The sequence below is a fragment of the Salarias fasciatus genome, chromosome 12 (genome assembly GCF_902148845.1).
Source record: "Salarias fasciatus chromosome 12, fSalaFa1.1, whole genome shotgun sequence".
In the NCBI taxonomy this organism is placed as follows: domain Eukaryota; kingdom Metazoa; phylum Chordata; class Actinopteri; order Blenniiformes; family Blenniidae; genus Salarias; species Salarias fasciatus.
In genome coordinates this window covers 13,160,262-13,185,825 of record NC_043756.1, presented here as the reverse complement: position 1 = coordinate 13,185,825, position 25,564 = coordinate 13,160,262, and the positions used below count along the sequence as shown (strand labels likewise).

Sequence of the window (25,564 nt, the reverse complement as noted above, 5' to 3'; positions counted from 1 at the left end):
ATAATGTCAAATATCTAATTAGCTGATAATGATGAGTAATGAAGGCTTATCCATGAGGAACAGGTTTCTCTTTAATGTTGATGACTGTAACAAAAAGTAGTGGTCACATGACACGAGAGCAGACACTTTTACTCTGTAGTGAAGTCAGGGCAGTAACTCAGCTGAACATGCATTTTGGGCAATAAACTTTCTGAATCTTTGGTTCTCAAGTGAGTGTTTTTCCAGCACACCCTATTTATATATTTTTTCACATGCTTGATAAAAAGTAATGAGTTTAATTCTGTGTATTTTAGAAGAGAAAAAAATTAGTTAACAGCCGTAAGTGCAACAGGTATAACAGAGAGTACTATTTTTTGCCATGTTCAAGTCCAGTCATGCTTTTCATTATCTCTGAACCTTAACAACAAATGATAAACTCAAACAGAATTTAATATTTATTTTGGGGTGCTGCTTACAAAATGTGATCTTTGGATTTATGTGACCTTCACACTCAATGACTGCTTCACTTGGATTTCAAAATGCAGTATTTGATGAGAGAAGTCTGGTCTGCAGGTGAAGACATTTTATTCACTGTGACTCAGACGTTTGATCCTCACTTATTTTGTTACCATTGTGAGTCCCTGCAAAAGGCTTCCCCTGCTCCAGCCACTTCCCAGGCAGGCACTGCTCTTGGCTGGGGTAAACAACTTTATTAAAGACATCAAATTCTCTCCATCAGATATTAAATTGAAAGCCTCTGACCAGCATAAGAGTTATTCTTTTATGTTAACCCCGGATTTACGAGAGGATTACAGTTCATTTATTGTGAGCCGTCATGAGTCTGTCTTGAGCCAAAGCAAGCTCTATCCTCCACTGACCGTCACGAGCTCAGGAGCGGCATTCAAACTGCGCGGGAGATGAGCCGTGCTCTGATTGGCCGGTGTGTGTGACGTTCATAGGTGATCAGCGTCGTCGTAATTCCCGCAGTCTCCAGCAGTGGGCGGGCTCTGGTGGGACTGTACACAGTGTTCAAGTACTTGGCTCCAACTGTTTACTGTGTGGAGGGTTACAGACGAAGAGAAACAGCGGTATGTGAGCTCCGTTTGGTGTTTTCTTTCCGGGGTTGGCTGCGCTGACAGAAGCGGGGTCTGGGACGACACGGAGCAGCCGCGGGGCTGTGAACGCAGCACACCATGGACTCGGCTCCCGGATGATTTAAAAGGGAATCATGTCTGTCAGCGTCCTGCTGTCACTGCTGCTGCTGGTGGCTTCGTGTCACCAGCAGGTCACTTCAGGCTCCCAGGTCCTGCCTGCGGACGGATTACCAGGAAAAAGCTCAGAAACCACATCAAACATGCTGCGTGAAGTCGACAGCAACAACGACGAGGTGGGTGAGGCTGAGAGGTGTGCTGGACGGTCGAAGGTGAGCAGGCTGTCAGGTGGTTTCTCCTCTCCTCACATGAAGTTTGAGGTGTTTGCGCTGATCTGCTCACATGACAGGGTGTCTCCAAGCACAGGTACACAGGTGATGTCTGCATGTGACAGTCCGACATTCAGTTTCTTGCATTTACTAAAAGATACGAACAGAAAAGAAGTATTTATCCAGCAAATCTGTTCAGCGGGAAAAAAAGTCTCAAGTATTCGTCTTAAAAGTCACTGGCTTAACATGTATAATGGCAGTTACTCTGTTTATTTTACATTCCTCAGTCGTGAAAAATATATGATCAACTATCCAATAATGAATGAATGATTTACAAGTAAGAAATTCCATTTGTTGAATTTGACTTTAGTATGAATGACACCATATTGTAAAATAGTACTAATTAGATTTCAAATACTCAAATATAATTATATTATTCTTTTTATTTTAAATGTTTTTAGGGTTTATTGTGTTGTGAATTGTTTACTTCCTCTCCTGGCACTCTTTGAGGAAATAACCCGGTCATACATTTCCCTGTGTACTAAGCATCCTCACAGGTGTGTGTGATGGGGTGTGTTGCAGTCATCTGATTACCTTCAGAGATAATTAATCCTGAACAAATAAACCACTCCAACTACAAAGTCAGCTGAGTAGATTATTTTATGTGCTTTCTGTTTTTAAACCACAAATGTTTAGACGGAAAGTTGAAGTTAGGAAATGTGAATATATGTGTGTGTGTCTGGCCGTGCTACAACAGCTGAAAAAGACTGATGAATGAAATTAATTCAATCAAGTTATTTAACAATCCAGTTACTTTATTAAACCCCCCCCCCCAAAAAAAAAAAAAAAAAAACACTCCACTATTTAAATATTGCAATGAATGTTTTTTTTTTTTAACTGGCTATATTGCTGGTGTTGTCTTTATTCCATTATGTTTAATATAAACACACAAAATAATGATTTACAGCAGAGTTACGGTTTATTGTTTTTGCTGTTGGTGGACAGAAGAAATATTTCTTCTGTACCACAGCTCTTAGTATGTTGCACTTTAAACTTTTAGAGCTTTACAGAAGCCCACTAACATGGAAAGATATGCAGATAGAGTCATGTTTAACTTTTCTCTTATCTGAAGCCTTGTGCTGGTCGACATACACACACCACGGAGGGCAGTTTTCAGCATGTGACCTGCAGGCTTCATGTTTTCACACGCGAAACCACAACAGAAACGTGTTGCTCAATACTTTTGACGTCACAATCAAACATTCAACAGAAGAAATGGAAGGAGAAACACAGTTGATAAGAAATGGAACACATTGTGGTGGACACTGTCTGTATCTAACTTACCTTGTGTGTTTGTGTGTGCGTGTATAGTGCGACCTTGTGATGAATCACACAGCTGCAGAGCGCTGTACATTTGTGAGGAACACACCTGACTGTGACATGGGAGACGGCTTCATCAACTACCTTGATGTGGCCTTCTGTCTGCTGCCGCCCTACCTCACTCCTCTCACCATCACCCTCTGTGTAAGTGCTGTGTGTCACTGTGTATTTGTGTGTGTGTGTGAGATCCCACCGTGACATGCTGCTCTTCACATCTGCAGTGCAGCTCCAGCCGATCTTAAGAAGTAACTTCACTGTGGTAGAAACAGGAAGTAAACGCACGCTTTCACTATTTATCATCATGATCTTCATGATGGTTTTTGTTAATCAGTTCCTCTCTGTGAAGCAGAAGCAACTTGGCTGACCGGGGCAACACGCACTGATTAAAAAAAACAACACTGGTGGCAGTGTAATGATGATGGGAACTACAGAAACTAAGTTCCTTATTGATATTACTGTAGGAGTTACGAAAAACTGTTTTACAGAATCACAAAATGCAGCGGAAAATAAAAATGCATCTATCAAAAACTATGGACGGAAACAGATAAAGCAGTGAATATAAGGAACATTTAAAAAAAATTCAATCTAGACTGAACAAGAAAGCAGAAATAAAAACAATGTCACATAATAAACGTCAGAAAAAGTCATGAGAATCAGTGTGTTTGGAAAAATGTATGAATTCTACTACAGTTTTCTGAACAATGAGACTATTGTAGTTAAACACAGCTCTGTAATCTGAATGAATGCATTCACCCTGATTCTTGTTTGTAGAACATTTGCCTGAGTCTGACAGACCGCGGCAGTAATGGTGTGTTTGTTTTTTCCCCCGTCTCTCTACAGATTATTTGGCTGCTCTTTCTGTTCGTCATTCTGGGACTGACTGCTTCCAAGTTGTAAGTGTCCCTCACGTTGCCATTTACAGCATGAGCCCATTATAGCAGCTGTGAAAAGTGAAACTGTCCACACTGATTGACTACACACACACACCCACACACACATACACTGAAGTATGATCTGTTGAACAGTCACATGAATGAGTCACATGACTGGTGTGTTATAGTTGTTCCACTAGATTTGTGAGATTCCCTCAAAGGAAGCAGTTTGTTCTGTAATTCTGCTGCACTCTCACTCACTCACTCACTCACCATGAGACTTAATATGAGGGTTTTTTTTAACTACTGTTTACATGTCTCTTGAATTTCTTTCCACAGTTTCTGCCCCAACCTGTCGGCCATATCCTGCAGTCTGCATCTCACCCACAACGTGGCTGTATCCCTTCCCTCTGTCCTCTCAGCACCACCCAGAGCTCTGGCTCTTTCTTCATTGTGGTTGAATTGTAAGCATCTATGAGTAATGGTTTCCTTGACTGTTGGTGCTCAGGGTGTAACTTTTCTGGCCCTTGGAAATGGAGCTCCTGACATCTTCAGCGCCATGGCGGCATTTTCCCACCCACACACGGCCGGGATGGCTGTCGGAGCTCTGTTTGGTAGGCATAAACTTTGTCTCTGAGAAACACCGTGGGAGGTGGAAACGCAAAGTGAGCCCTAAAGAGTCTGATTCCTGTTTTTCAGGCGCTGGTATATTTGTCACTACAGTAGTTGCGGGGAATGTCGCTCTGTTCAAACCTTTCGATGTTGCTTCACGTCCGTTTCTCCGAGACGTCATCTTCTACATGGTTGCAGTGTATTGGACTTTTATTATGCTGTACAGAGGAACCACAACGCTTGGAGAAACACTGGGTACACACACACACACACACACACACACACACACACACACACACACATCTGCAGAAATGGCCGCTTCCTATCACACTTTTAAGACTAAAATTGTATCTTCCCCTTCTGAGTCCCAGCTTGCAAGCTTGCATATATCTGTTACTTACACTTCTTCTTTGATGGTTAATGTGATTAAAAGAAAAAGAAAAAGCTGTTGAACATGTTACAGTTTTACCAAGTGTATTTTGGATGACAACCAGGAATCTAACTGGTTAACCTTTAATGAAATTCAAAGCTGTGGAACAGGTTGTTTTCAGTGTAAAAGGGTGTATGCTGTCCTCACACACCACACAGGATATAAAGGGTATAGAAGATGGATTGATGGACATGTATGTTGGCTAAAATGCTTTGATTGAGGAGTCAGACTGATGCATGGTACATAAAAAAATGTATGTAAGGTGCTAAAAACCAAAGTATAACACAAAAAGTGAAAAGAATGGAGTGTTATGAGTCTGAGCTGCAGAGGATTGGAATGTGTTCACATTCCCCACCCTCTCTCAAACCGCACACTGCCCCATGAAGTTAGTAAAGAGATTCTACCCTAAGATCTGACTTGGCATCGTCTTCTTTTTCCAGGCTACCTGGGGCTGTACGTGTTGTACGTAGTGACCGTTATCGTCAGCGCCTACATCTACAACAGGCAGAAGCATTCCCTGAACACAAGCATACAAAACAATACACATGTTCCAGGTGAGATACACATGTTAACAAGTAAAACAAGCCCCCAGCGTTTGAATCATCCCATATTTCTTTCATTGCAGCAGAGTTTCATTCGTCGGATGATGATGACGATGATGTTCCCGGGTTCCTGCCTGCAAGTCTGCTGCAGGAGTACGGTAAGAAACATTTCGATTGCCACCAGCGTTGTGTATTCTGCTCAGTCGGGACCATATTAACAGGCACGTATGTGTGCGCTGCAGAGTCGGAGTACACGCCGCTTCTGACGTCCTCAGAGTCCACAGTTCAGATCCTTCTGAGGTCTCTGAACCCAGTGGACAGCAGACAGTGGAGAAGGAAACCTTGGAACTGGAAAGTGTTTAAAGTACTCAAGGTGTGTGAGGACTTGCATTACAGACAAATTGAAAATCCCCAAATAAAACTCTTCTCTTAATGTGAACCATCTCATGTTTTCTGCCACCCTTCCATTAGATCCCAGTGGAGGTGCTGCTGCTGCTTTGCATCCCCGTAGTCGACCCTGACAAGGAGGACCGCAACTGGAGGCGGCCATTAAACTGCATCCAGCTGATCACAGCTCCGCTGGTGTGTGTGCTGGCCTTCCAGTCTGGACAGTGTGAGTGCATCACGTTTCATGGTGAAATACTGAAGCAGTGATCAGTTTTCAATATGTTATGATGTTTTTCTTGAACTATCCAGACGGGAAACACATGATCCAAGGGGAGTTTCCCCTCTGGCTGCTGGTCCTCCTGCTGGGATTCTTCTTCTCTGCTATCGTCTTCTTCACAACCACCAACGACTGTCCTCCTAAATATCATCCAGTAAGTGTGTGTGGGATGAAAAAAATGAACAGATGTCTCAAATATGCGGGAAAACACAAGTTTGCTGGCAGGTGTGGCTGAACTTAACTTTTTTTGTTTGGGCATTATAATCAAGTTTGTTCAATTTCATGCACATGTGCTATTCAGATTTTTTTTTATTACTTATTTTAATGTCATGTTTGTCGTCCAGTTCTTCGCCCTTGTGGGATTTGTGGTCAGCGCAGTGTTGATCAGCGCAGCGGCCTCTGAAGTGGTCAGCCTCCTGCACATGCTCGGAGTGGTGCTGAGTCTCAGCAACACGGTGCTGGGGTTAACGCTGCTCGCGTGGGGAAACAGCATAGGAGGTGATGCTAAACTTTTTTTTTTTTTTTGTCCGCACATTGAAATCACATACCTAAATTTTATATTGTATGATGAATGATTGTTCTTTTCTCTCTCTTTTGATCCAGATTGTTTCTCCGACATCACTCTCGCCCGGCAGGGTTACCCAAGAATGGCGATAGCTGCCTGTTTTGGAGGCATCATTTTCAGTATCCTGACCTGATTTTAAGTCTTGGCAATCCAAATAAATCTAGATAAGAGCACAGTCCACTCTGATGAGGGGAAAAACTTCCTTTTAACAGAAAAAAGCATCTTGCAGGACAGGTGTGACGACTCTGCAGCATCGGGGTTTGACACAGGCTGCTAGTTGTTGAGTCTTTCCTTGACCGTACCTCCTTCAGACATGCTGTTTGGTGTGGGTTTGGGATGTCTGGTGCAGATGATGAAAACAAAAGTAGATGTACAGGTACTCTCAAATCCAGTGCCGACAGATAAACGTTAACATAGACCTTGCAGTGACAATGCATCTTTGTCTTTTTTTTCCCCCCTCAGTTTGAATCCGAGGGCGTGCTGACGTGGATTCTTGCGGGATCTCTGGGTTTGTCTCTGGTCGTCTCCTTCATCACGGTGCCTCTGTGCCGCTTCCGCCTGGGCCGCCCCTACGGGATCTTCCTCCTCGTTTTTTACGTCGCCTTCCTCGTTGTTGCACTGCTCGCAGAGTTTAACAAGCTCCCCATATGAGCAGACGCGACGTGAGAACGGACCACTGGAGCAGAGGCTGTCATGTTATCCTTTACCAACAATCAATGCACCTGTTTGCTGCCCACTGCCGGCCCTGCAGGGAGCCGGAGACAGCTCAGGGATGGCTCAAACAGATCACTGTGCCTTCGTTCGGCGTCTCGTGTGACGAGACTTGGATGCACTTCTTGAGCTCTGACTTGAGTCCAGAGAGACAACACAGGATGTTAAAATTTATTTAACTCTTTATGAATTAACTGTGTATCGTAAATCTAAACTGTTGATGACTTTGTTGTAAGCTACTGATTGGGATTAAAAAAGCTGGTTTGGTATTTTTTTTTTTTTCTTTTTTATAAATCACATTTTCTCACTTGATCAAAAGAAGAAGTGTAATAAGTACAGCTACCCATAAAATAGGCTTGAGTTTGAGCAGTTTATTAAAATCCCTCATTAATTAAACCAAATACATTAAAGAATTAGAAGTTATATAAAAGTAAACTATCTCGAGTGACAGTGGTTAAGAGGAAGTGTTTGCCATTTTCTGGTCGAGCTAAAAGGAGTCGTGAGTGTTTTGGTCTTTTAAAAAAAAAAAAACTGTGGCGGTGGTGTTAATAATGATCAGAGGAGCCGTTATACTAAGGCATCGGGTTTTAGGTACTACATGATTTTACACAAGGGCACAAAAGGCTGACAGTAGTATACATACACAAACGTACTGTGGTCGTCGGGCTTCCTGGAAGCATCTGCCGCAGTCTTTTAAAAATGTGAGGGCAACGCTCAACGCTCCCAAACTGAGCAGCAGTCCCGTACTGCCGAACTCGTCTTCATCACTCGTCAGTCCAAGAGGGCCCAAACTCGCGTTACACTGACAGATGGTAGGTGTTTTAAGAACTGGAGCACGCTCGGAGTGATCGAGGAAGTTAAGAAGAATTAACACTGAGGTGAAGATGTGAAGGTACCGCTGGCACGCCGCGCATCAGTTGATGCTGTGCGGTCCAGTCTGCGAGTTGAGCTGAGGCTCGGGTGAAGGGACAGAAACGGGACTGTCCGCATCCCGTCCCAGGCTTTGGTCTGGCTGAGGAAGGTTTTCCCTCGAATACTCTGCATACCACTCCTGAAGGAAACCAGAAACAAGAGGTCAGTGCGGTCCGGCTCGTGTCCTGGCGGCCAGGATTTCCTCTGTTTCTCACCTGTATCTCCTCCTCGTACATTTTCATACTGAGGTCACTCTTCGTCCTTGACCTGCGGCCGAGGTACACCAGAGACGAGTGCTGTCCAGAAAAAAACCGGAGGAAGAGCTGGTTAATGGATTTCACGAGAAGAGGAGAGAATGAAGAGTTTAAAGTGTGCGCTCTCACCCCACTCCTGTCCATAGCTTGTAGGACTCCCTGTAGAGAGCTGAGGGAGGACAGCGCCGGGCAGATCTGTCTGTACAGCTCCAGAGCGGCCAGGACTTCATCACGACCGACCTCCACTTCAAACACGATCCCGTTCTCATCTATGGATCACACAAAGGAAAAGTTAAAAACAGGGAATTAAGTTTTTACTTCACAGATATCTTTGGAAATACTGCACATACTAATGAGGACAAGTGTTTGTTCCCTGAATGCAGCACAGGACCTTAAGGTGATCAAAGTGCGCACACCCACCCTCCGGATTGTCGAGTGGTTCTCGGTTCTTGCGGCTGTAGTTCATACGGAACACAAACGCATCCAGAATGAACGCCACAATGATGGTCATCACCACCTGAAAGAGACATCCCACACATGCACGGTCACACACAATATACCGATTCCTCAAATAATGCGCATTTAAATGGAGGATGCTGCACTTAAACACTCCAAAAGCTTCACCATGGTGACGATGTAAAAGGTCATGAAGTACAGGCGGCTCCAGTGGCTCGTCATCGACGTCACTCCTTCCTGTGAGAGAATAAACAGAGCAGCTGTCAAAACACCACACCCATCGATCAGCGATCCGACTGCAGGGAATGAGTCGATCTCACCATAGTGATGTACCAGTTGTTGACCACGGTCAACTCAAACAAAGTCACTGAAAAGATAAAGAGTGACAACATTTGGATATTTCCAAAACTGTGTCTAATTTACAAGCCTAAAGTGACAAAGCACCATCTTTTCACCCAAACAAGGAAAAAGAACTAATACTGACAGAGGAGGTAACTCTCAGCTGGTTTTGGTCTCTTTCATTTGAAGACGTTGACAAAACTACGAACAATTTCCAGTATTGAATAAAATGAAAAAATTACCAAAGCTGGCGAGAATGTTGTTGAAGTTATTGAGATAATAGTAGCCTTCTTCCAGAACGGTCTTGTTGCCATTTGTGATGTTGATCTGTCTGTAGGAGTCGGCCACTGTGCTGGTGCTACGAAAAAATAAAACAGACACAGAAAGAACGTGTGATAAAAATGAACCAAAGTCATCAAATCCTGTCCAGGAGAATACAGAGAACGTGACTTTGAAAACTTGACAGTAACTTTCTAATTACAACAAATGACGCAGACACTCACTTGCAGCAGTTTGGGTAAACAACATCTGCAAAGAATTCCATTCCCACGATAGCAAATGAATAGTAGAAGATGATCAAGGTCAGTCCCAGACTTGCCATCCTGGGAAAGAGCTCGAACATGGTGTCCAGCACGTTACGATACCTCTGCTTGATCTTAAACAACCTGTGGAGCACGGTGTGAAATGTGAAGATACAAACACTGTCATACGGCCGTGCATCTACAGTCGGATCATGAAAGGAGTTGTCAGCAGCGCACCGTAGCAACTGAAAAGGTCTGAGAACGACGATGAAGTAGAAGGGCTCCATGTCGAAGGCGAGAGCAATGAGGCCCAGGAAGGCAAACACCGTCACAGAGAAGTCAAACCTGAAGGAAGCAACAGAGTCGCCATTAACACGCTTTGCTTGAATAATCCGAATTTGAGGAAAAAAAGTATATTCATATTTTTTGCCATTTTGGTACAATAAACCACCAAAAAGGAATATTATTAAAATAATGTTTATGGATTTTTTTTATTAGTGTATTTACTGAACTCCACATTAGGTTTTAATTAGTCAAAAATAAAAATCAAGTGTTACTCACAGATTCCAGCCAGAGCTGAAATAAGCCATGGGCCCCAAACCTGATATTTTTAATAACACCTCTACGCCATAAACTGAAAGTGGAAGGACAGGAGCCGAGTTAGAGTTAGTGTGAGTGAATAGAAACAACTTCAGTTGGCCTCCAGGATTAGTTCTACAGCACACATAGATTGATTCTCAGTGTCAGTGTGAGAACGTCTGCTCTTTACTCACTGGTCAGAAAAACAATGTAACTCCAAGGAACAAATCTGGACCAGGAAAATCCACCTGCAGGGGGAGAAGGCAATATCTGATTTTCTAAATCATTGCAGTCAAAGCTTAGTGGTAAACACATTACAGTGAAGATAAACACTGGCAGGAGTTTCCTCATCCATAGTCAAGACCTGACAACCCAACTGATGTGTTTTTCAGTCTTACTGTTGAGTGTGTACGTCTCCACGAGGATCCATACGCCATTGATGGCCACCACAACATCTGTAGCCACAAGAAAATAATGACGACAGTTTGCTCGGTATCTCCAGAGGCAGCAGGGGATTTTTTTTAAGGACTAAACTTACACATGGCATATTGGAAGGCCTTTGACTTCACAAGCAAGTTGATGCCTGTCGAAACAGAGACAAAGGCACCGAGAATGAAGAAATGAGACGGATCGCTTCATCGAGGGAAGAATAAAAACAGAGAACTTGCCTTTGAAAATGAGGAAGGTTGTGTGTGGAAGGTCATCGAACCAATGCTCTCCGCTACGCCGTGCCTTAGCAACACACACATTCAAGGTAATCGTTTAATACCATTAGACAAAACATCATAAAGTAAAAATTAAATTTAGCTGCACAGTTCAAATGTGGGGCAAGTTACCTTCCACTTGAGGCCAGTCACTTCATAGAATTTATAAAAGTCCTGCAGACTGTAATGAAGCAAACCCCAGATGAATTACAGAGCGTGAAAACACGACAGTGACTGTAATCGACGTGATAAAGCGATACCTGAGCATCGGAGCTCCTGATGTGTTGAGAGCCTTGTATGTGAGAAAGCGGTCTCTTGCAGACATTCGCGGTCTGTAAAATCGCATCAGACCATCAAACTGTTTCAGTGACACACCCATTGGCCTCTGGAAGGAGAATGAAAGCACCAAATGTGAGAGTGCAAGAATTAAAAAAACCTCATGGTGTCCGAGACTGCTCAATAAAATTCGGCTCGCGCAAAGTCTAACAGCCATACCTGCCGACTAACAAGCAGCTGAAAAGCGTGATCGATGGCCGAGCGTTTGTGAAGCAGAAGAGATTTAAACTTCATCTTTTCAACGTCGTTGAATGTATCAAACACCACCGCCAAGAGCTAGAGAGAGATGGCGAGAACCACAGAGATTATGTTGAGTTTAAAAAAAAACTGCTGACATGATGAACAAAAAAAGCGACATGTACCAGGTTCATGACGAAGTAGAGCTCTATGGAGAGATAAACGATAAAGAAAACGCAGGACCATCGGTTCTTGGAGTACGCCGGCATCATCACATCGGGGAAACTGCAAGAAAAACATGTGCATGAGCGGACCGAGCCAGCCCAAACACGCACGGTGTGACGAGAGCACGAGGGATCCGCTCAGCAGCAGGAACATCTGCTCGCATGTCATGTATGTCATGATAAGTAAACAGGACCCGGAGTACAGCGCGGCTTACTTTGCTGTGGTCAGCAGCACAAACAGGCTGACGAGGCTGTTCTCCAGAGTGTTGAAGTACTGTGGGCAGAGAACAGCGCTTGAGACAGTCCGACCACACGCACGCACGCACAGACAGGCAGACAGTCCCAGAGCTGCCTCTTAGAGGGAAAAACCACGAGAAATCTTTCATAACTCAAACAGGCAGACTGATGAAACTCACCGGGTCAACGGTGTTTGGAGAGAAGAGGCAGAAACCTGGAGAAAACAAATGATGAATCAAACACAAGCAATAGAAATGCGAGTGTTTATTTGGTTATTTCAGCAGGTTTCTTACCCAAAATAGCAAATATGACCATGAAGAAAAGCAGCAGCAGGAGGATATCAATAAAAGGAGGGAGAGACTGGAAGATCTGACGTAGGTTTCTAATTGGGCAGAAGAGCTTCGTCAGTGTCAACAACAGATAGGAAAATAAAGTCATAAAACAATTTGTTGCACTTCATGTTATCTTCTGTCGCTTCTATGGAAAACCTAAATGTCAGATGATGCGGATGAATCCCAGCAGCTCTGTATAAAAACACCTCGGTGACGTCTTACAAGAAGAATCTTTTTTTTTTTTTTTTTTTTTTTTAGTATTTTCTAGTCTGCAGAAAAATGAGTTGTGGACAATAAATCCTGTAATTTTTAGAAAGCTGAACACTTTGTGGTGTGTGCTGGAGAATTGCGTACCTGCGGACAGCTCCGCAGTATCTGCAGTCCACCAGGAAGATGGGTCTGAGGGCTCTGGTCACTCGTACATGAGAGGTCTGTCTGATCAGAACCACTATGGCCTCCACGAACTGTAGCAGCAACACACAAGTCTGCACAAAGAGATCAGCAAGCATGAACAACATTAATAGTAAGCACTCTTATCCTCACTGCGATGGTTCTAACGTATGGTGGATGCAATTTGTCAGTATCACAGTGAAGGATATTTTAGGGAACATCTTTACTACTGACTCAAGGAGAGAAAAATCTGAGTAACTTCAGGGATATTGGCAAACAGTTCGATGTATTCAAAGAGGATTCTCCATGTTACCTTCACCATGGTTCTCTTGTGTCGTATGAAGGTGTGGAAGCCTAACCAGCGGAGTTTCATGCAAAGCTCAAAAGCGACCATAACCAAAGCCAGCAGCTCCAGCGTGGCGTGGACCTGCAGAAGAATGTATTGTTGTTTTTTGTTTATACCCCCTTTTATAACCAAGAACTGGGTGCGTAACAATGTATTCATACAAGCATGGTGCATAATATGTCGACTCACGTAGACATCCAGGCGCAGCGAGGGCACGGCCGGAGCCTCACACAGCGACAGCATCATCAGCAGCAGGCCCGTCAGCAGCTCCATCATGTAGAACAGGTGGTTGTGGGCGAACAGGTACGCTGCCAGGGCTTTGGGGTTTCGGGGGTGAGTGAAGAACTTGTCATTGTTCTCCCCTTCCTGGACATGAAGATGCAGGTGAGCGACAGAAGTCGTACATTGTACTGACATGGTCTCTGCTGCTCTAGGTATGAGAGGACAATTTCATATTTGTACATCTTTACTTTACGTTCAGACTCCCGCAGCTGCTCGCAATGTGATCGCTACCAATGGGCAAAGTACAACGTTTAATATCCCGTAGTAAATTACGCAGAGTGTAATAAAACAATGATATAATCACGTGAATGCGTGTTGACAAGCCGAACACTGCTCTATAAATACCTGCAGGTAGATAGCTGCTTCCTGGTAGTTCATCTCCCAGCTTTGTCGCAGCGACACATTGTGGCCTCTGTAGTTTTGTGGGCCTGATGTTGCGATTACTGCGTTGTTTACTATGTCGTAATTGCCTCCTCCATCTGGAAGAACACACATTTAGCGTCAGTTTGTTGATGAAACGCTTATTTTTTTTTTTTTTTTGCAGTCAAGCCTTCTCACAGAAATAATACACAGACGGGGCATGTACCTACCAATGCAGTGCAGTTCTAACTGTGAGGCATATGAGGAGGTCACTACTGGAATCTCATTGCGGCACTGGTCTTCACTTAAACCAGGCGCCCGTCCACATAAGCACGCCATTGATCCTTTGGATTTCTTTGTGTGCCTCAGCTATGCGAATGTGTTGACCTCCCTAAGCTGTACGGCAGCAGAGTGCATGTGTGCATCATTCATATTACGCGTTTCTTCCTCCAGCGTTCACACACATCTGGAGATAAGGTGGTTGAGCATTCCTCTCAGGCCGGACGCAAACCCCAGAAATAGTCACGTACGGAGTCCAGTTAAAATCCTCACAGATCCAGGAGTAAATCAGAGATTTAAAGCAGACAAAATAACAGTTCATGAGAATCAACAATCCAGATACGAACGTCTCGGACAAGCAATTGCTTCTTTAGGAAAAAAAAAGAGTCTCCAAAATGATGAAGCCACCAGTAACAGTAAAAAGAAACTCACATATGGACACTGAAAATGATTCTCATGCCTTTGTAAGACAGGCTGAACTCAGAAACCAGTACTGCCAGTGGATGACAAAGTGTTGCACTTGCACAAATGTCACATCACGTCTATTAGGTCACCTTCCTGAAACCGGCAGACAGGACGTGGACATCAGACCAAGAAAAAATAAAAAATACAAGAGGAATTGATCCTGCGTTAGAAGGCAGAAAGTGAATGACTCCAAAAGACAGTCAGATGTCCAAAATCCAAATAACACTTGGTTATTGTAAGAAATCCAGACAAATCAAGTATCCTCTTAAGCCCTGCATTGAAGATAATATAAAAAATATTACTCATAATTTGTGTCCTGAATAAGTTTCCCTTCATGTGTCTTTCTGCAGCCGAATATTTAAATCCTGTGAGTATGAACGCTCCCACCACGCACGGCGAATCACATGTTACCGCGTCAGACACTGCTCCCTGGATTTAAGCGCACTAAAGACGGAGTGACTCTCTGTAATGCAATCAGAATTTTTCTTTTTCTTGTTGTCCACCGTGATAGAGGCTGAAGAGTGGAGATCAGATTCCAGTCCCGCGGCAGCCTGCCTGTTGTCCTGACAGCAGTACACTCAGTGTCTGCTGTGTGCCACTCCAACCCCTCATCTGTCTGAGAACAATGACATGTTTGGAGCTCCCAGTCAATAACACGGTGAGGTCAGGTCCACACGAACACAAACACACTCTTTAGTCACGACGGCTCCTCCCAGAAGAAATGACCACCAAGTTTTGAGAATCTGAAGGATCCCGATCACCAGGAATGAAACTAAACTGCAGACCTCTGTCCAGGCATGTGACTCGCCACTGGGGTGATATAAGAGCAGCCTCCTCCTCAGTGTCCAGGTTCAAACTCCCTCTATTTCCAGAAAGCTCCAGCAGCAGTCAGCAAGAACAGCATGATACTTTCCACTTGGACACCACTCCCAGATATCCTGAAGAAAAAAAAAAAATCCTCTCCTCTTCCTGTTCAGCCCCAGAGCCAGAGAAAGTGATCTGACACACGCAAGCAGACACACACACGCTGCAGACAGATACACACACAACACACACATGTGGTCGGTGAGCACCAGGGAGGGGCTGAGGGGTGCACGGTCGGCTGAGCCAGCAGTTTCTCAGATGGGTCATTTTGTAGCTTATATGTGAGCGAAACAAAGGCACCAGGGTCACTATGTGGAATGGATGCATGGATACCCATACATTCTGTGTGAACACACGTGATTCCTGAGCCCGGCGGACAGCCCCTTTTCTCCCATTTGAGCAGTGGGGCCTTGATGAGCAGCATATATGCAGCTGACCATCAACATGTACCTGCTTCAGACTGCACCAGAGCAACTATGGTAAGTATATTGCTACAACCACATACATTCAAGATTTAAAAAATGTAATCAGGTTCATCAATGAGCAGCTGCTTCAGAGAGATATGAATGTTGGAAACAATTGTTGATGATCAAAAAGAGATCAGACTGAATGTTCTAAATATGATGTGTATGCTTTTGATTGAATAGAAAACATAATTGCATGAAATTTTTATTAATGTTTGTGTTCTGATCATCAAACTTCCAGATATTAACAGATCATCATCCATCTTTCTCTCTGTACAAACAAATGCTTTAGAGAGGAACTTAGTTGAAAGTTTCCTTCAAACTTCTAATCTAAAAAGCAATCAAACGCTAATTTGACCGAATGAAGTCCATATCCTTGTAGTGTCTTTATAATAAACCTAATATTTGGACAATACAACACAACCTCCAGGTTAGATCTTGAGGTTGTTTTTTTGTTGTTGTTGTTGTTTTTTAGTTGATTGTTGAATTAGACTGAGTTTTAATCCCATTCCATCGGCTCAGGCCGGCTGTGAATGATCATGGTGAACACTGGAAGCAGAGACTCACTCTCGTCTGCTCGGTCGCTCTCCTCGCTCAGCAGCCCGCTGTTCGCCTCGTCCCAGGTCAGGATGAGGGGCACGTCGTCATCTGACTCCATAACACACTCGCAGCCTTCAGCACGCCTTCAATCCTGCTGCGATTGGACTTAATACGATCTAAACTGCTGGTTAAATCAACCCTGGTGTGCAGACTTGTGGAAGGCTGCACATTTTGACGGGTGAAGACAGGGTTAATGTTTGTTAGCTAAGTGACCGGAGTACTTTCTACTGCGATGCGGCTCGAGGTGAAATCAGGGATTTAAATGTACCTGGCGGAAATGTGCGCAGCACGAAGTAGCAGGGAGGGATCTGTTGGAGGCAGAGACGGAGGTGGCTGGCTGCAGGTTTGGTTTTCGTGTAGTTGTTGATGACAGCTTCTTCCCGGTGTCACTCAGGCTAAACAGACACCGTCCGCCCGCATCCATCATGGCATCCGGAACACCCGGTGGCGGTCCATCTGCCGAGCGAGTCCTCACAGCAAGCCCGAGCACTGCTGCTGGTTTTTTTGTACAGACCGATCTCTCAATTTTCCAAGGTAACTCAATACGACACGGACACTACAAAGGCTCTACAGACAGATCAACAAACTTTTACGACACTGGAACGCTTCACGGCAGGTTGACTCCTCCTCCTCCTCCTTCTCCTTCTCCTATGCTATTTAAAAAAAAAAATCAATAACACAGACAATACAAAAAAATTGACATATATTCACACATCCAACAGAAGAATAAAACTACATATTCAGGCCCATAAACTTCTAACATTATGTAACACAACGGGAACGAGTCGCTTGACGCTGTCACGCGCTTGACTGGTATCCTAGCAACAGAGCGACACAAACTTCCGTCGGCGTGAAGTCAACAGGTAAGAAGTATTTTTGATCGATAACTTAAGATATAAAATGGCAAGAGACAGCGATTTCAACAAATCATAAACAGGAAAAATTCCCAGGAGCTCTCTTAAGCGAGCCGAAATGATCAAACTAAGCGATAATTCTTCACGCGTAGTCGCAGATAAAATGGAATAAAAATATAGACTACCTACAGCAAGTGTGAAAAGATATTTAAGAAGCAAGGGGCATATGTGTGAAAAGCAACACAAAATATGTTTGTAATTTAGAATTTTATGTCAAGTACAGTGCTTTTCCAAAAGCGAATGGGGTAAAATACAATAAAGCACCCCTTCTCAGTGTGTACAGTTATTATGTAATCATGCTTCCGATGCTTTTCGTGCAATTTGGAAAAAAAGCATTACCACATCAGCTGTTTGTGTAAAACAAACTAGTTCTAGATAAAAAAAGGAAGAAGTAGAAGAAGAAGAAAGAAACAAAAGAAAAAACATTGCAACTACAACACAATAAAAAAGTCAAATACTCTATTTTTCTTTCCCTCCCTGTAGTGGCATCATGACGAGGGCAAAGACTCAATCCGGAGTGGCTCAGCTGAATGAGAAGATTCATCTTTCTCCTGAGGCTCAGCAAATCTCCAGCATCTTGGAAAACTGCATCAGTAACATGAGGATTGCTGCAGCTCTGCCTGCTGTCCTCCAGTCAGACACCCTGTCCAATGCTGCAGACAAGAAATTGAGAGAGTTACTGAAGAAACATCAAGTATTGGCTGAAAATGTAGAGAGAGAAGGTGCTGAACATGAGTCACAAAAAGAAAGAGAGGAGGAAACTGGAAAAGCAAAGACAAGCTCAAGGGCTCATCTTGAAAAGGACATTAAGAACTCAACCAGAGATGTGCTGAGGTATTTCCGAACCCATCCAGACACAGCTTCTGGCTTGAAAGCAGAGTTATTAAGTATGGAAATAGGCGAGAGTGAGGGGATACTAATTAGAAACCTGGAGATGTTTCACAGCCACATGCTGGAAAAGTTGCAGGCCAGTCTGGGCGAGGAGCCACAGCTGCCGACACTCTCCTCCCTGACCAATGATCTGAGGCAGATCATTTTAACAGAAGAAAAACTTCATCCAGCCACAACGGTGAGGCAATGATTATTAATACTATTATTTTCACTCAAGTATTACTTTATTATAGGCAACTATGAGGAAAAAAAACATGTTCTTGAATGTCTCTCCATTTCTGCATTGTTTTCCATTTGCAGCAGTCATCTGAGGGAGGGAATGATGCACGAGGACATGTCACTTCACCTCTCACAGACTCACAGGTACAGAAACAGCCTTAACTGAAGACACACAGTACCAAGCAGACTGGCATGCAACAGGACATTGAGCAACTGAATGTTCAGCCTGATGATTTGATGCTTGAGAACAAGCAGGCAGAGAGAGCACTCCATGCTTCATACGTCCTTCACCAGTTATACTTTACTTGTATTGCAGTCCATTGAAATGGGCCCCAAATGCGGTGATGTACATCAGAATTATGGTCAATATCAATATTAAAAACATGCATAAACTTAACACAATTATAAACCTGAGCTAAATCTTCCTTTATTTGATGCAGGTATGAGGAAAAACATATCCCCTGCTCTTGACTGTCTCTAATTTTCTCTCTTTTTTTTTCTGTTAACATCAGGGAGGGAATGATAGACGAGGAGATGTCACTTCACCTCTCACAGACTCACAGGAACAGAAGCAGCCACAACTGAAGACACACAGCACCAAGCAGATGAGCATGCAACAGGAAATTGATCGACTGAATGCTCAGCTCTATAATTTGATGCGTGAAAACAGTCAGGCAGAAAGCACACTCCAAGAGGTATGCTTAGAACATACTTGTATTGACTTTTTTGTTTGTTTGTTTCAATCAAAATCCATGTCAACTCTTGATTTTGTTTCTTTGGCAGAAAAATGAACAGGTGGAAGTGGAAATTGAATCCTTACTCAAAAATTTTGACAATGAAATGGAAGAAAGTCAGGTATCAATTCAAACAGACCACTGCACAATACCAGTGATGATCTTCTCTCTGTCCATCAACAATTTAACACTCCTCTCTTTCTCTCTCAGGCCACCCTGGAGTCAAACGAGCAGATTTATGAAAAGGAGCAGGAGGAATTAAGGAAGCTAGAAAGTCTTTGTGCCAACCTGGAGGAAGAGTACAACCAGATCCAGGAGCGACATCGGCTGGCTGAAGAGAAGAGACAGGAAGATATGAAAGAGCTGGAGTTGAAGACCAAAGCTGCTGTTTATGCTCAAGCCTGGTGGAGGGGTTACAGTACTCGCAAAGCCCTGAAGAACAAGGGCAAAAGTAAGAAGAAGGCTAAAAAAGGCAAAGGCAAAATGGCTAAATGAACCGAAAAGAGAAGATCAGAGAGCAATTCACAGGCCCACTGCTACAGCGAAAGTGGTGTCTGATTGTTTGATTGAGTCTGTTTCATATTTTTGTTCATTATTGTTGTTTTGCATCTTGTTAGAAAAAAATGTTTTCAAAAAAATGTTACTACTACCTTTTTGACCTACAAAGTGGTTTTACAGTTTGGAAAAAAAAGTGTAAAATTTATAGAGATTGTTTGATTGAGCCTGTTTCACTATTTTTGTTCACTATTGTTGTTTTGCATCTTGTTAGAAAAAATTTTTTTCAAGAAAAAGTTACTATTACCCTTTTGAGTCAAAAGGGTAATAGTAACTTTTTCTTGAAAATTTTTTTTTGAAAATTTTTTTTTTGAAAATTTTCTTGAAAATTTGAAGATCTCTTCAAATTTTTGTAGGTCAAAAGTTTTGACCTACAAAAATTTGAAGAGATCTTTAAAGTCACGATAATGAATCTGATAATAGAGCAAACCCAAGCCTAAAAAGTTACAGTGTTGTGATGCTCAGAAATACAGTCTGTTAATTCTTTATGTTTTCTACGGGAGTTCTAGCTCCTCCCTAAAATCAAAAAGCACAAATGTGAAATTTAATTGGTGACCTTAAATTGCAAATATGCCCCTTTTTATACATAAAGATAATATGTGAATATGCAAATCTGTCTCTTTGGGTTTGGTTCTGTGATTAACATGTTCAGGTTGAATCTGTCAGTTGATACGGCTTCAGCTCTCTGAGTTGAATAATGCAGCTAATAAAGATAGATGGATAAATGAATGGCAATTGACAAAAACAAATGAACGAATATGCACTGACTTATTTAAATTACAGCGCCACGCCCCTGTCGGCCTTGTTCTAGATGAACAATGAAATGTATATTTATTATTAGTTTAATAATCTGCACAGTTTAGGTCCTCGTGACGTTCCAGTGGAAATAGATTTAACCAATCAAATCTTTTAAAACAGGAGACGCTTCTGAACACGATGCACTGCTGTTTCGTTAAATGACCACAAGGGGGCAGTGCGCTACACTGAGTTTAGATTTACTCACAGTTCATTTATTTTTCATTGATGAGACCAGTGGGGTGGGAAGACTAACTGAGTGAGTTTTCTTGATGAAAGAAATGTTTGTTGTGTTAAAACTGTTAATTAAAAAAAAAATTAAAGATCAAAATGCTCTGATGATTCCACTGAGATAAAATAATGTTCCTCTGACCACACACCTAAAGTGCAGAGATGAAATATTCTGAACACTAAAACTAATAGTGAGCATCGTATTAGGATTGAAAGCCATACAGTTTGTTGGTAAGATGGGTTTTGATCATCAGTCCTTTAGAAGCAAAAAATAGCTACTAATTTAACATCTTATAATTCATTAAACTTTATTTTAAAACAGCAGAGAAATATTTAATTCTTTTGGCAAAGTTTTTTTTTTTCTAACATATATATACATATACCGTTTTATATATATAAATGCTTCACTTAACAGACTTTTTGGAGGCTTTGTCTCCCTTCTTTTCGTTGCTTGATCTTCGTACACCATATTGTTGCATTATGTCAATGTGGTCCTCCAAATACATCTTGATCTAAAGGCAGAAGAAAACACAATCAACACAATATAAACACTTTTATATCACATCCTGTCAGTCCTCATCACTGCTCTGACAGAAACATACTTGATCCAGCTGTCTCTCTGTGTGATTCATGTCGACACCTTCCTCTCCAATCACAGCACCCATCATCTCATACAGGTTGAGCGTCGCCATCTTGATCTGGCCCAGCGTGAGTGTCTTCTTTGCTGCTGTTTCCTTAATGTGGTTCCACTTCTTCTCCTGCAGTGGAGAGACCACATTCAACCTTACAAGAAGGAGCACCACCTAGCTTTGTGCAGTTAATGCAGTCCTGACTGTGATACCCATTTCAGAGCTTCAGAGCAGGTCTTCTCAAGCTGGCGCTGGAGCTGGGACAGCTCATTCTTCTTCTGAAGAATGAACGAATTACGCTGGTCCTCCAGCACCGCGGCTGCTTTTCTCTGCTGGTCGACCTTCTCCTGTGTTTCACTGGCTTTCTCCCAGAGTTGCTGTTTGACATGGAGCAGCCTGTCCACGTGCTCCATGAGCACGTCTGCGTCTTTGAACTGTAACATGAGCACAGTCACTCAAAACAAGTTTGAAGATCTGACTGAATGGAGATCACCCAAATAGTTCCTTTAATAAATAAACACATTGTTATGATTCTTAACTGAATGACAAGTTCATATCTAGTTAAAAAAAAAGAAGAATTTCACCTTGGTTATTCTGCACACATCATCCATGAAGTCCTTGTATATTGAATATCTCTGCACCTGGCGCAGCATCTCCTGTTTCTTCTCCATCATCTCAGAATATTCCTTCTGCAGCCTCTTCATCTCCACCTCCCTCTGAAGCACCTCCTCTCTCTCCCTCTCTGCCTTCTGAGCAGCTTTATTATTCTCTTCACTCTTGAGACAGAAGCACAGTTGTTCTTTCACTCATGACCATAATGTGCTCCAGTGAGCAGCAGTGTAACACAGAGAGCGTCAGTGAATCAGTGTTTCACCTTGAGAAATACGTCGTAACTCCTTTGAGAGGCCAGTGTTTTCTCAAAGTTCCGACGCAGATCATCCTGTTGCTCTTTCAAACTCTCCAACGCCTTCATGAAACCACAGAACACAGAAAACGTTTGAGAACAGGGATTTCTTTAAGGTGCAAAGACAGTAATGTGCATTTTGGAGGCAATTAAACTTTACCACGGCGTTTTGTTTTTGTCCTGCTTTAAACTACATTTTTGCTCGAACATATCAAGTCACTAAGTATATCTAGAGGCTGTTCTTTTCTATATTGTGTGAATTAAAACTTGTAGGTGGAAATGAACAGCTTCAGAAACATTTAAACCAACAGTCACCAGACACCAACAGTTTATTTCTTCCATTTCCAATATTTCATGTGGTCATGACATTTTTGAGTAACAATTTTGATGCATTTACTGGAGTTAAAAAGGGACTAGGGAAACATAACAAAGAGAAGTTTCTTGATCCTTGACCCAGCTGTAACTCCTACAAAAAAAGCACAATTCTCTCTATTTTTTTGGAATTTGATTTCACTGGGAATGCAATAAATTAATGTAACATTATTTCCTCTCCCTCAGCTCCAATAAAACACAGTTAATGTTTCTTACATTTATTAAAATTAACATCAGTAATAGTTTTCATAGTCTCTTTATCGATATCTTAACTCATTTAGGCTTGTTTTGATAGAAATGAAGTTGCTTTAGCTATCTGCATCAATTGATAATTAAAAATTTTGAATTTTAAAATCCAGGGTACAGTTAAAGTGGAATATACAACAAGCAAAAAGTCCTGTTTATCAAAAAAAGAAAAAACAACAACAACAACAACCGCTTATTGCTAAACAGATGAGAGAAGGAAAGACATTGTGAAAAAATATCACTTGTAATTACTCTGTAATTGCTGTCAGGAAATGTTTTTAGGAGAAAGACACATCATACATGAATATTAATTTAAGAAACCTACAATGAAGACATAAAGTTTTCTCATTGTTTAATCAGTTCCAAATAAAATCTTCTATGTCTTCGTGGTAAACGTGCTTGATCATAAGTCCCCCACATAGAAGTGAAGATTACTTTTTCACGTCCTTCACACTGATCGAGGGCGGCTGCTCATCCCTGGTTCAGACAATAAGAGGTTTATTGAGGCAGAGGAAGCCTTTAAATGATTTAGCTACTCCATTTACATAATTTTCTATACAAATGCTGAACAGAAAACATTTTGTCGGCGCAACATATGATGGTCATACGTTTTATGACGGTCATAGGTTTTATTTAACTTTGAGTGATTTTGTTTCCAATGATCTTCAGTCAAACATGCTCAGATTATTTTAGAACTGGAAAATGTCACATAATTTTGAGATATAAATTTAAAAAAAAAAAAATACACACATTTGGGCTGAGGCATTTTTGCAGGCAGAATTTTCATGTTCTTCCTCTGCAAAAAGGTTTCGTCCGATGATGATGATTGTAAAGTGTCTCTTGGTGTAAATGTGTTGTACTACACACTGGTGTAGTGTTTAGCACTTGTGGGTTGGAGGGTGGGTCCTGGGTTTGAGCTCAAGCCTTTCTGTGAAGACTTTGCGAGTTATCCCTCTGAGCACTCCAGTTTCCTCCCACTGTCCAAGAACATGTATGTGAGGGTAACTGATGTATGGAGTTTGTGCAGTTGTGTGTCTCTCTGTTTTTTTTCCTGATGGGCTGATGACCTGTTCACGGTGTCCACTGCCTTAACCCACTGGCTGGGCCTGGTTAAAGCAGTATAGAAAATGGATGGATGGAATGACGCACTATTGTGGTCTCTTAATGCAGCCCTTAGGGTACAAGCACTCTAGATGTATGCAACCTGTACATCTGAAGCCGCATGCTGTTCCTCCACCTCTTTGTCGTAGCTCCATTTTACTTTCAAAACATTCCATGGAAATAAAGTCATTTCTGCTTTTGTTGCACAGGGGCTCATTTGTTGGTTGATACAGGTCACCTGTAGATGTCACGTGTTTGACATTTGGAAAGAAAATAAAATTCAACTCGCATGAGCTCAACTCCCTACATTTACCAGAAAAAAAGTAAAGGAAATGAAAAAATGACCCACACAGGAAACCTCTTTCAGTTACACCAGTGAACATCCAGAGAGAAAACACTGAGGTTGAGTCATCTTTTAAATTCCTGCACATTCATCTTACAGATAAACTAGATTGGTAGCTAAACTGTGATGTCCTGTACACAACAGGAAGGCCACGAGCTGATTTCAGCTCCTCAGGTTGCTGCATTTCTTTAGGATATGCAGACAGTGGTGTGTTGGAACACCGGCCAGAGACAGACAGAGTTAGGATGGACAGACTAGTGGGGAGGGCCAGCAGTGTGCTGGACTGTTCTTTTGACTCTGTGGAAGAGGCGGATGAGAAGAGAATGCCTGAAAGCTGAGCATATAGTATATTAATAATTATAACACATGTAGCAAAGTTTTATAGTGATCATTTATACATATGCTGTTTCCTTGTATAAAAGGTACATTCTGTTCACGGTTTCATATTGACTGTGTTATTGCTTCTATTAATCATTTCCCTTTATTTCTGGAGTATGTATTTACCACTATTGAAACACAGGAATTTCTTAAAATAAGTCTATTTTATGTTATGTTATGTTATGTTATGTTATGTTTCCAAAGCTCCTGATTAACCAAAACCATACATAGGTCATCATTCCTAGTTCTCTAAATGGGCTTTAAAATCTCTCCTAAACAAACATTATCGAGTTATGCCACAATCAGAACTACAAGAATAGCAGAAATCCATATAATTATACACAATTGCTTATGATGTATGATCTGCAAAAAAAAAAAAAAAAAAAAAAAAAAGATGAAAAGTAATTATTTGGAAGTTTTAAACATCACAAATTCAAGCTTTGCTTGAAAAAGCAACATTGCTTGTGCTTCACTGTTTAAATGTTTCTTAAATGTTTCCAGTTAACTCTCTTTTTGAGTTTCTCTGAATAAACCTGTTGATCCTCAAACCCTCCTGATACCTGCGTGCGCTCCTCGAGCTCCTCCTGAAGCCTGTCCAGCTCCACCGCGTCCATCCTCACTTCAAACAGGCCATATCCGATCTCAGGTCCTCTTGCAGCCCTGCTCGCGCACCGCCATGACAGAAAGCCATCGATCACTCGCATTGATTCTGGCCTCGATTCACACGCGCAGAAGTCAACCGAGGGAAGAGTGGACTCACCCTAACAGCTGCTCCTCACGCACGTATTTCACGGCCCTCATGCCTTCCTCTGCCGTCTGTGTTTTGTTTCTGCGTCGTCTCTGTTGCACGTGTTTCTTGTAATCTTTTAAAACTTTCTGAATCTTTGCGCCTCCATTTTTTCCCCTCTCGTTTCTATGGCAACGCAACACCACAACCTTTTAAAGGCGCCATCCCT

At 42.3% G+C, this 25,564-nt stretch overlaps 4 protein-coding genes across 9 annotated transcripts; 2 read left to right on the top strand and 2 right to left on the bottom strand.

Annotated features, from left to right (window-relative positions):
• Window positions 1–1,003: 1,003 nt before the first annotated feature.
• slc8b1 (solute carrier family 8 member B1) lies at window positions 1,004–7,444 on the top strand. Of its 2 annotated transcripts, none has more exons than XM_030104520.1 (15): window positions 1,004–1,366; window positions 2,771–2,923; window positions 3,620–3,672; window positions 3,991–4,048; window positions 4,160–4,265; window positions 4,351–4,518; window positions 5,134–5,247; window positions 5,322–5,393; window positions 5,478–5,608; window positions 5,707–5,848; window positions 5,932–6,053; window positions 6,244–6,397; window positions 6,503–6,583; window positions 6,776–6,840; window positions 6,927–7,444. In XM_030104520.1, exons 1-15 carry the CDS (start codon window positions 1,208–1,210, stop codon window positions 7,113–7,115), a joined length of 1,767 nt encoding a protein of 588 aa, XP_029960380.1. In that variant the 5' UTR covers window positions 1,004–1,207; the 3' UTR covers window positions 7,116–7,444. The 2 variants fall into 2 exon arrangements, with proteins under 2 accessions (XP_029960380.1, XP_029960379.1); XM_030104519.1 differs by having other exon boundaries at window positions 1,005–1,366; window positions 5,319–5,393.
• tpcn1 (two pore segment channel 1) lies at window positions 7,413–16,876 on the bottom strand. Of its 4 annotated transcripts, none has more exons than XM_030104515.1 (27): window positions 16,565–16,876; window positions 16,264–16,458; window positions 13,610–13,743; window positions 13,172–13,348; window positions 12,950–13,063; window positions 12,601–12,731; window positions 12,208–12,296; window positions 12,094–12,128; window positions 11,893–11,951; window positions 11,639–11,738; window positions 11,436–11,552; window positions 11,201–11,325; window positions 11,073–11,121; window positions 10,905–10,968; window positions 10,775–10,819; window positions 10,635–10,691; window positions 10,431–10,484; window positions 10,219–10,291; window positions 9,895–10,002; window positions 9,640–9,801; window positions 9,379–9,494; window positions 9,118–9,164; window positions 8,966–9,034; window positions 8,762–8,858; window positions 8,471–8,610; window positions 8,303–8,383; window positions 7,413–8,226 (listed from the first exon to the last, which is right to left on the bottom strand). In XM_030104515.1, exons 2-27 carry the CDS (start codon window positions 16,352–16,354, stop codon window positions 8,089–8,091), a joined length of 2,472 nt encoding a protein of 823 aa, XP_029960375.1. In that variant the 5' UTR covers window positions 16,355–16,458; window positions 16,565–16,876; the 3' UTR covers window positions 7,413–8,088. The 4 variants fall into 4 exon arrangements, with proteins under 4 accessions (XP_029960375.1, XP_029960376.1, XP_029960377.1 ...); XM_030104516.1 differs by having other exon boundaries at window positions 16,264–16,390; XM_030104517.1 differs by having other exon boundaries at window positions 16,264–16,387.
• drc10 (dynein regulatory complex subunit 10) lies at window positions 15,435–19,817 on the top strand. Of its 2 annotated transcripts, XM_030104521.1 has the most exons (7): window positions 15,435–15,711; window positions 16,691–16,830; window positions 17,694–18,279; window positions 18,402–18,464; window positions 18,833–19,015; window positions 19,104–19,175; window positions 19,265–19,817. In XM_030104521.1, exons 1-7 carry the CDS (start codon window positions 15,646–15,648, stop codon window positions 19,547–19,549), a joined length of 1,395 nt encoding a protein of 464 aa, XP_029960381.1. In that variant the 5' UTR covers window positions 15,435–15,645; the 3' UTR covers window positions 19,550–19,817. The 2 variants fall into 2 exon arrangements, with proteins under 2 accessions (XP_029960381.1, XP_029960382.1); XM_030104522.1 differs by lacking the exons at window positions 15,435–15,711; window positions 16,691–16,830 and adding an exon at window positions 16,977–17,159.
• A 1,222-nt stretch (window positions 19,818–21,039) lies between these two features.
• cfap73 (cilia and flagella associated protein 73) lies at window positions 21,040–25,409 on the bottom strand. Its single transcript, XM_030104199.1, has 7 exons — window positions 25,369–25,409; window positions 25,169–25,268; window positions 22,139–22,231; window positions 21,849–22,040; window positions 21,477–21,698; window positions 21,238–21,393; window positions 21,040–21,147 (listed from the first exon to the last, which is right to left on the bottom strand). Exons 1-7 carry the CDS (start codon window positions 25,407–25,409, stop codon window positions 21,040–21,042), a joined length of 912 nt encoding a protein of 303 aa, XP_029960059.1.
• Window positions 25,410–25,564: the final 155 nt, after the last annotated feature.

Bases quoted from the DNA above. Each gene is read 5' to 3' on its own strand.
- slc8b1 (XM_030104519.1), top strand. From the start codon at position 1,208: ATGTCTGTCAGCGTCCTGCTGTCACTGCTGCTGCTGGTGGCTTCGTGT. The intron at 2,924-3,619 runs GTAAGTGCTGTG...GTCTCTCTACAG, and splicing joins CTCTCACCATCACCCTCTGT to ATTATTTGGCTGCTCTTTCT. The intron at 6,054-6,243 runs GTAAGTGTGTGT...TTTGTCGTCCAG, and splicing joins GTCCTCCTAAATATCATCCA to TTCTTCGCCCTTGTGGGATT.
- drc10 (XM_030104521.1), top strand. From the start codon at position 15,646: ATGAGCAGCATATATGCAGCTGACCATCAACATGTACCTGCTTCAGAC. The intron at 15,712-16,690 runs GTAAGTATATTG...GGTGTCACTCAG, and splicing joins ACTGCACCAGAGCAACTATG to GCTAAACAGACACCGTCCGC. The intron at 18,465-18,832 runs GTACAGAAACAG...TGTTAACATCAG, and splicing joins CACCTCTCACAGACTCACAG to GGAGGGAATGATAGACGAGG.
- tpcn1 (XM_030104513.1), bottom strand. From the start codon at position 13,963: ATGGCGTGCTTATGTGGACGGGCGCCTGGTTTAAGTGAAGACCAGTGC. The intron at 11,326-11,435 runs GTATGGCTGTTA...TTCTCCTTCCAG, and splicing joins AGCTGCTTGTTAGTCGGCAG to AGGCCAATGGGTGTGTCACT. The intron at 10,692-10,774 runs GTAAGTTTAGTC...TTGTGGCTACAG, and splicing joins GGCCTTCCAATATGCCATGT to ATGTTGTGGTGGCCATCAAT.
- cfap73 (XM_030104199.1), bottom strand. From the start codon at position 25,409: ATGAGGGCCGTGAAATACGTGCGTGAGGAGCAGCTGTTAGG. The intron at 25,269-25,368 runs GTGAGTCCACTC...GTGCGCGAGCAG, and splicing joins CGTGAGGAGCAGCTGTTAGG to GGCTGCAAGAGGACCTGAGA. The intron at 22,232-25,168 runs GTATCAGGAGGG...GGTTTCATGAAG, and splicing joins AGCTCGAGGAGCGCACGCAG to GCGTTGGAGAGTTTGAAAGA.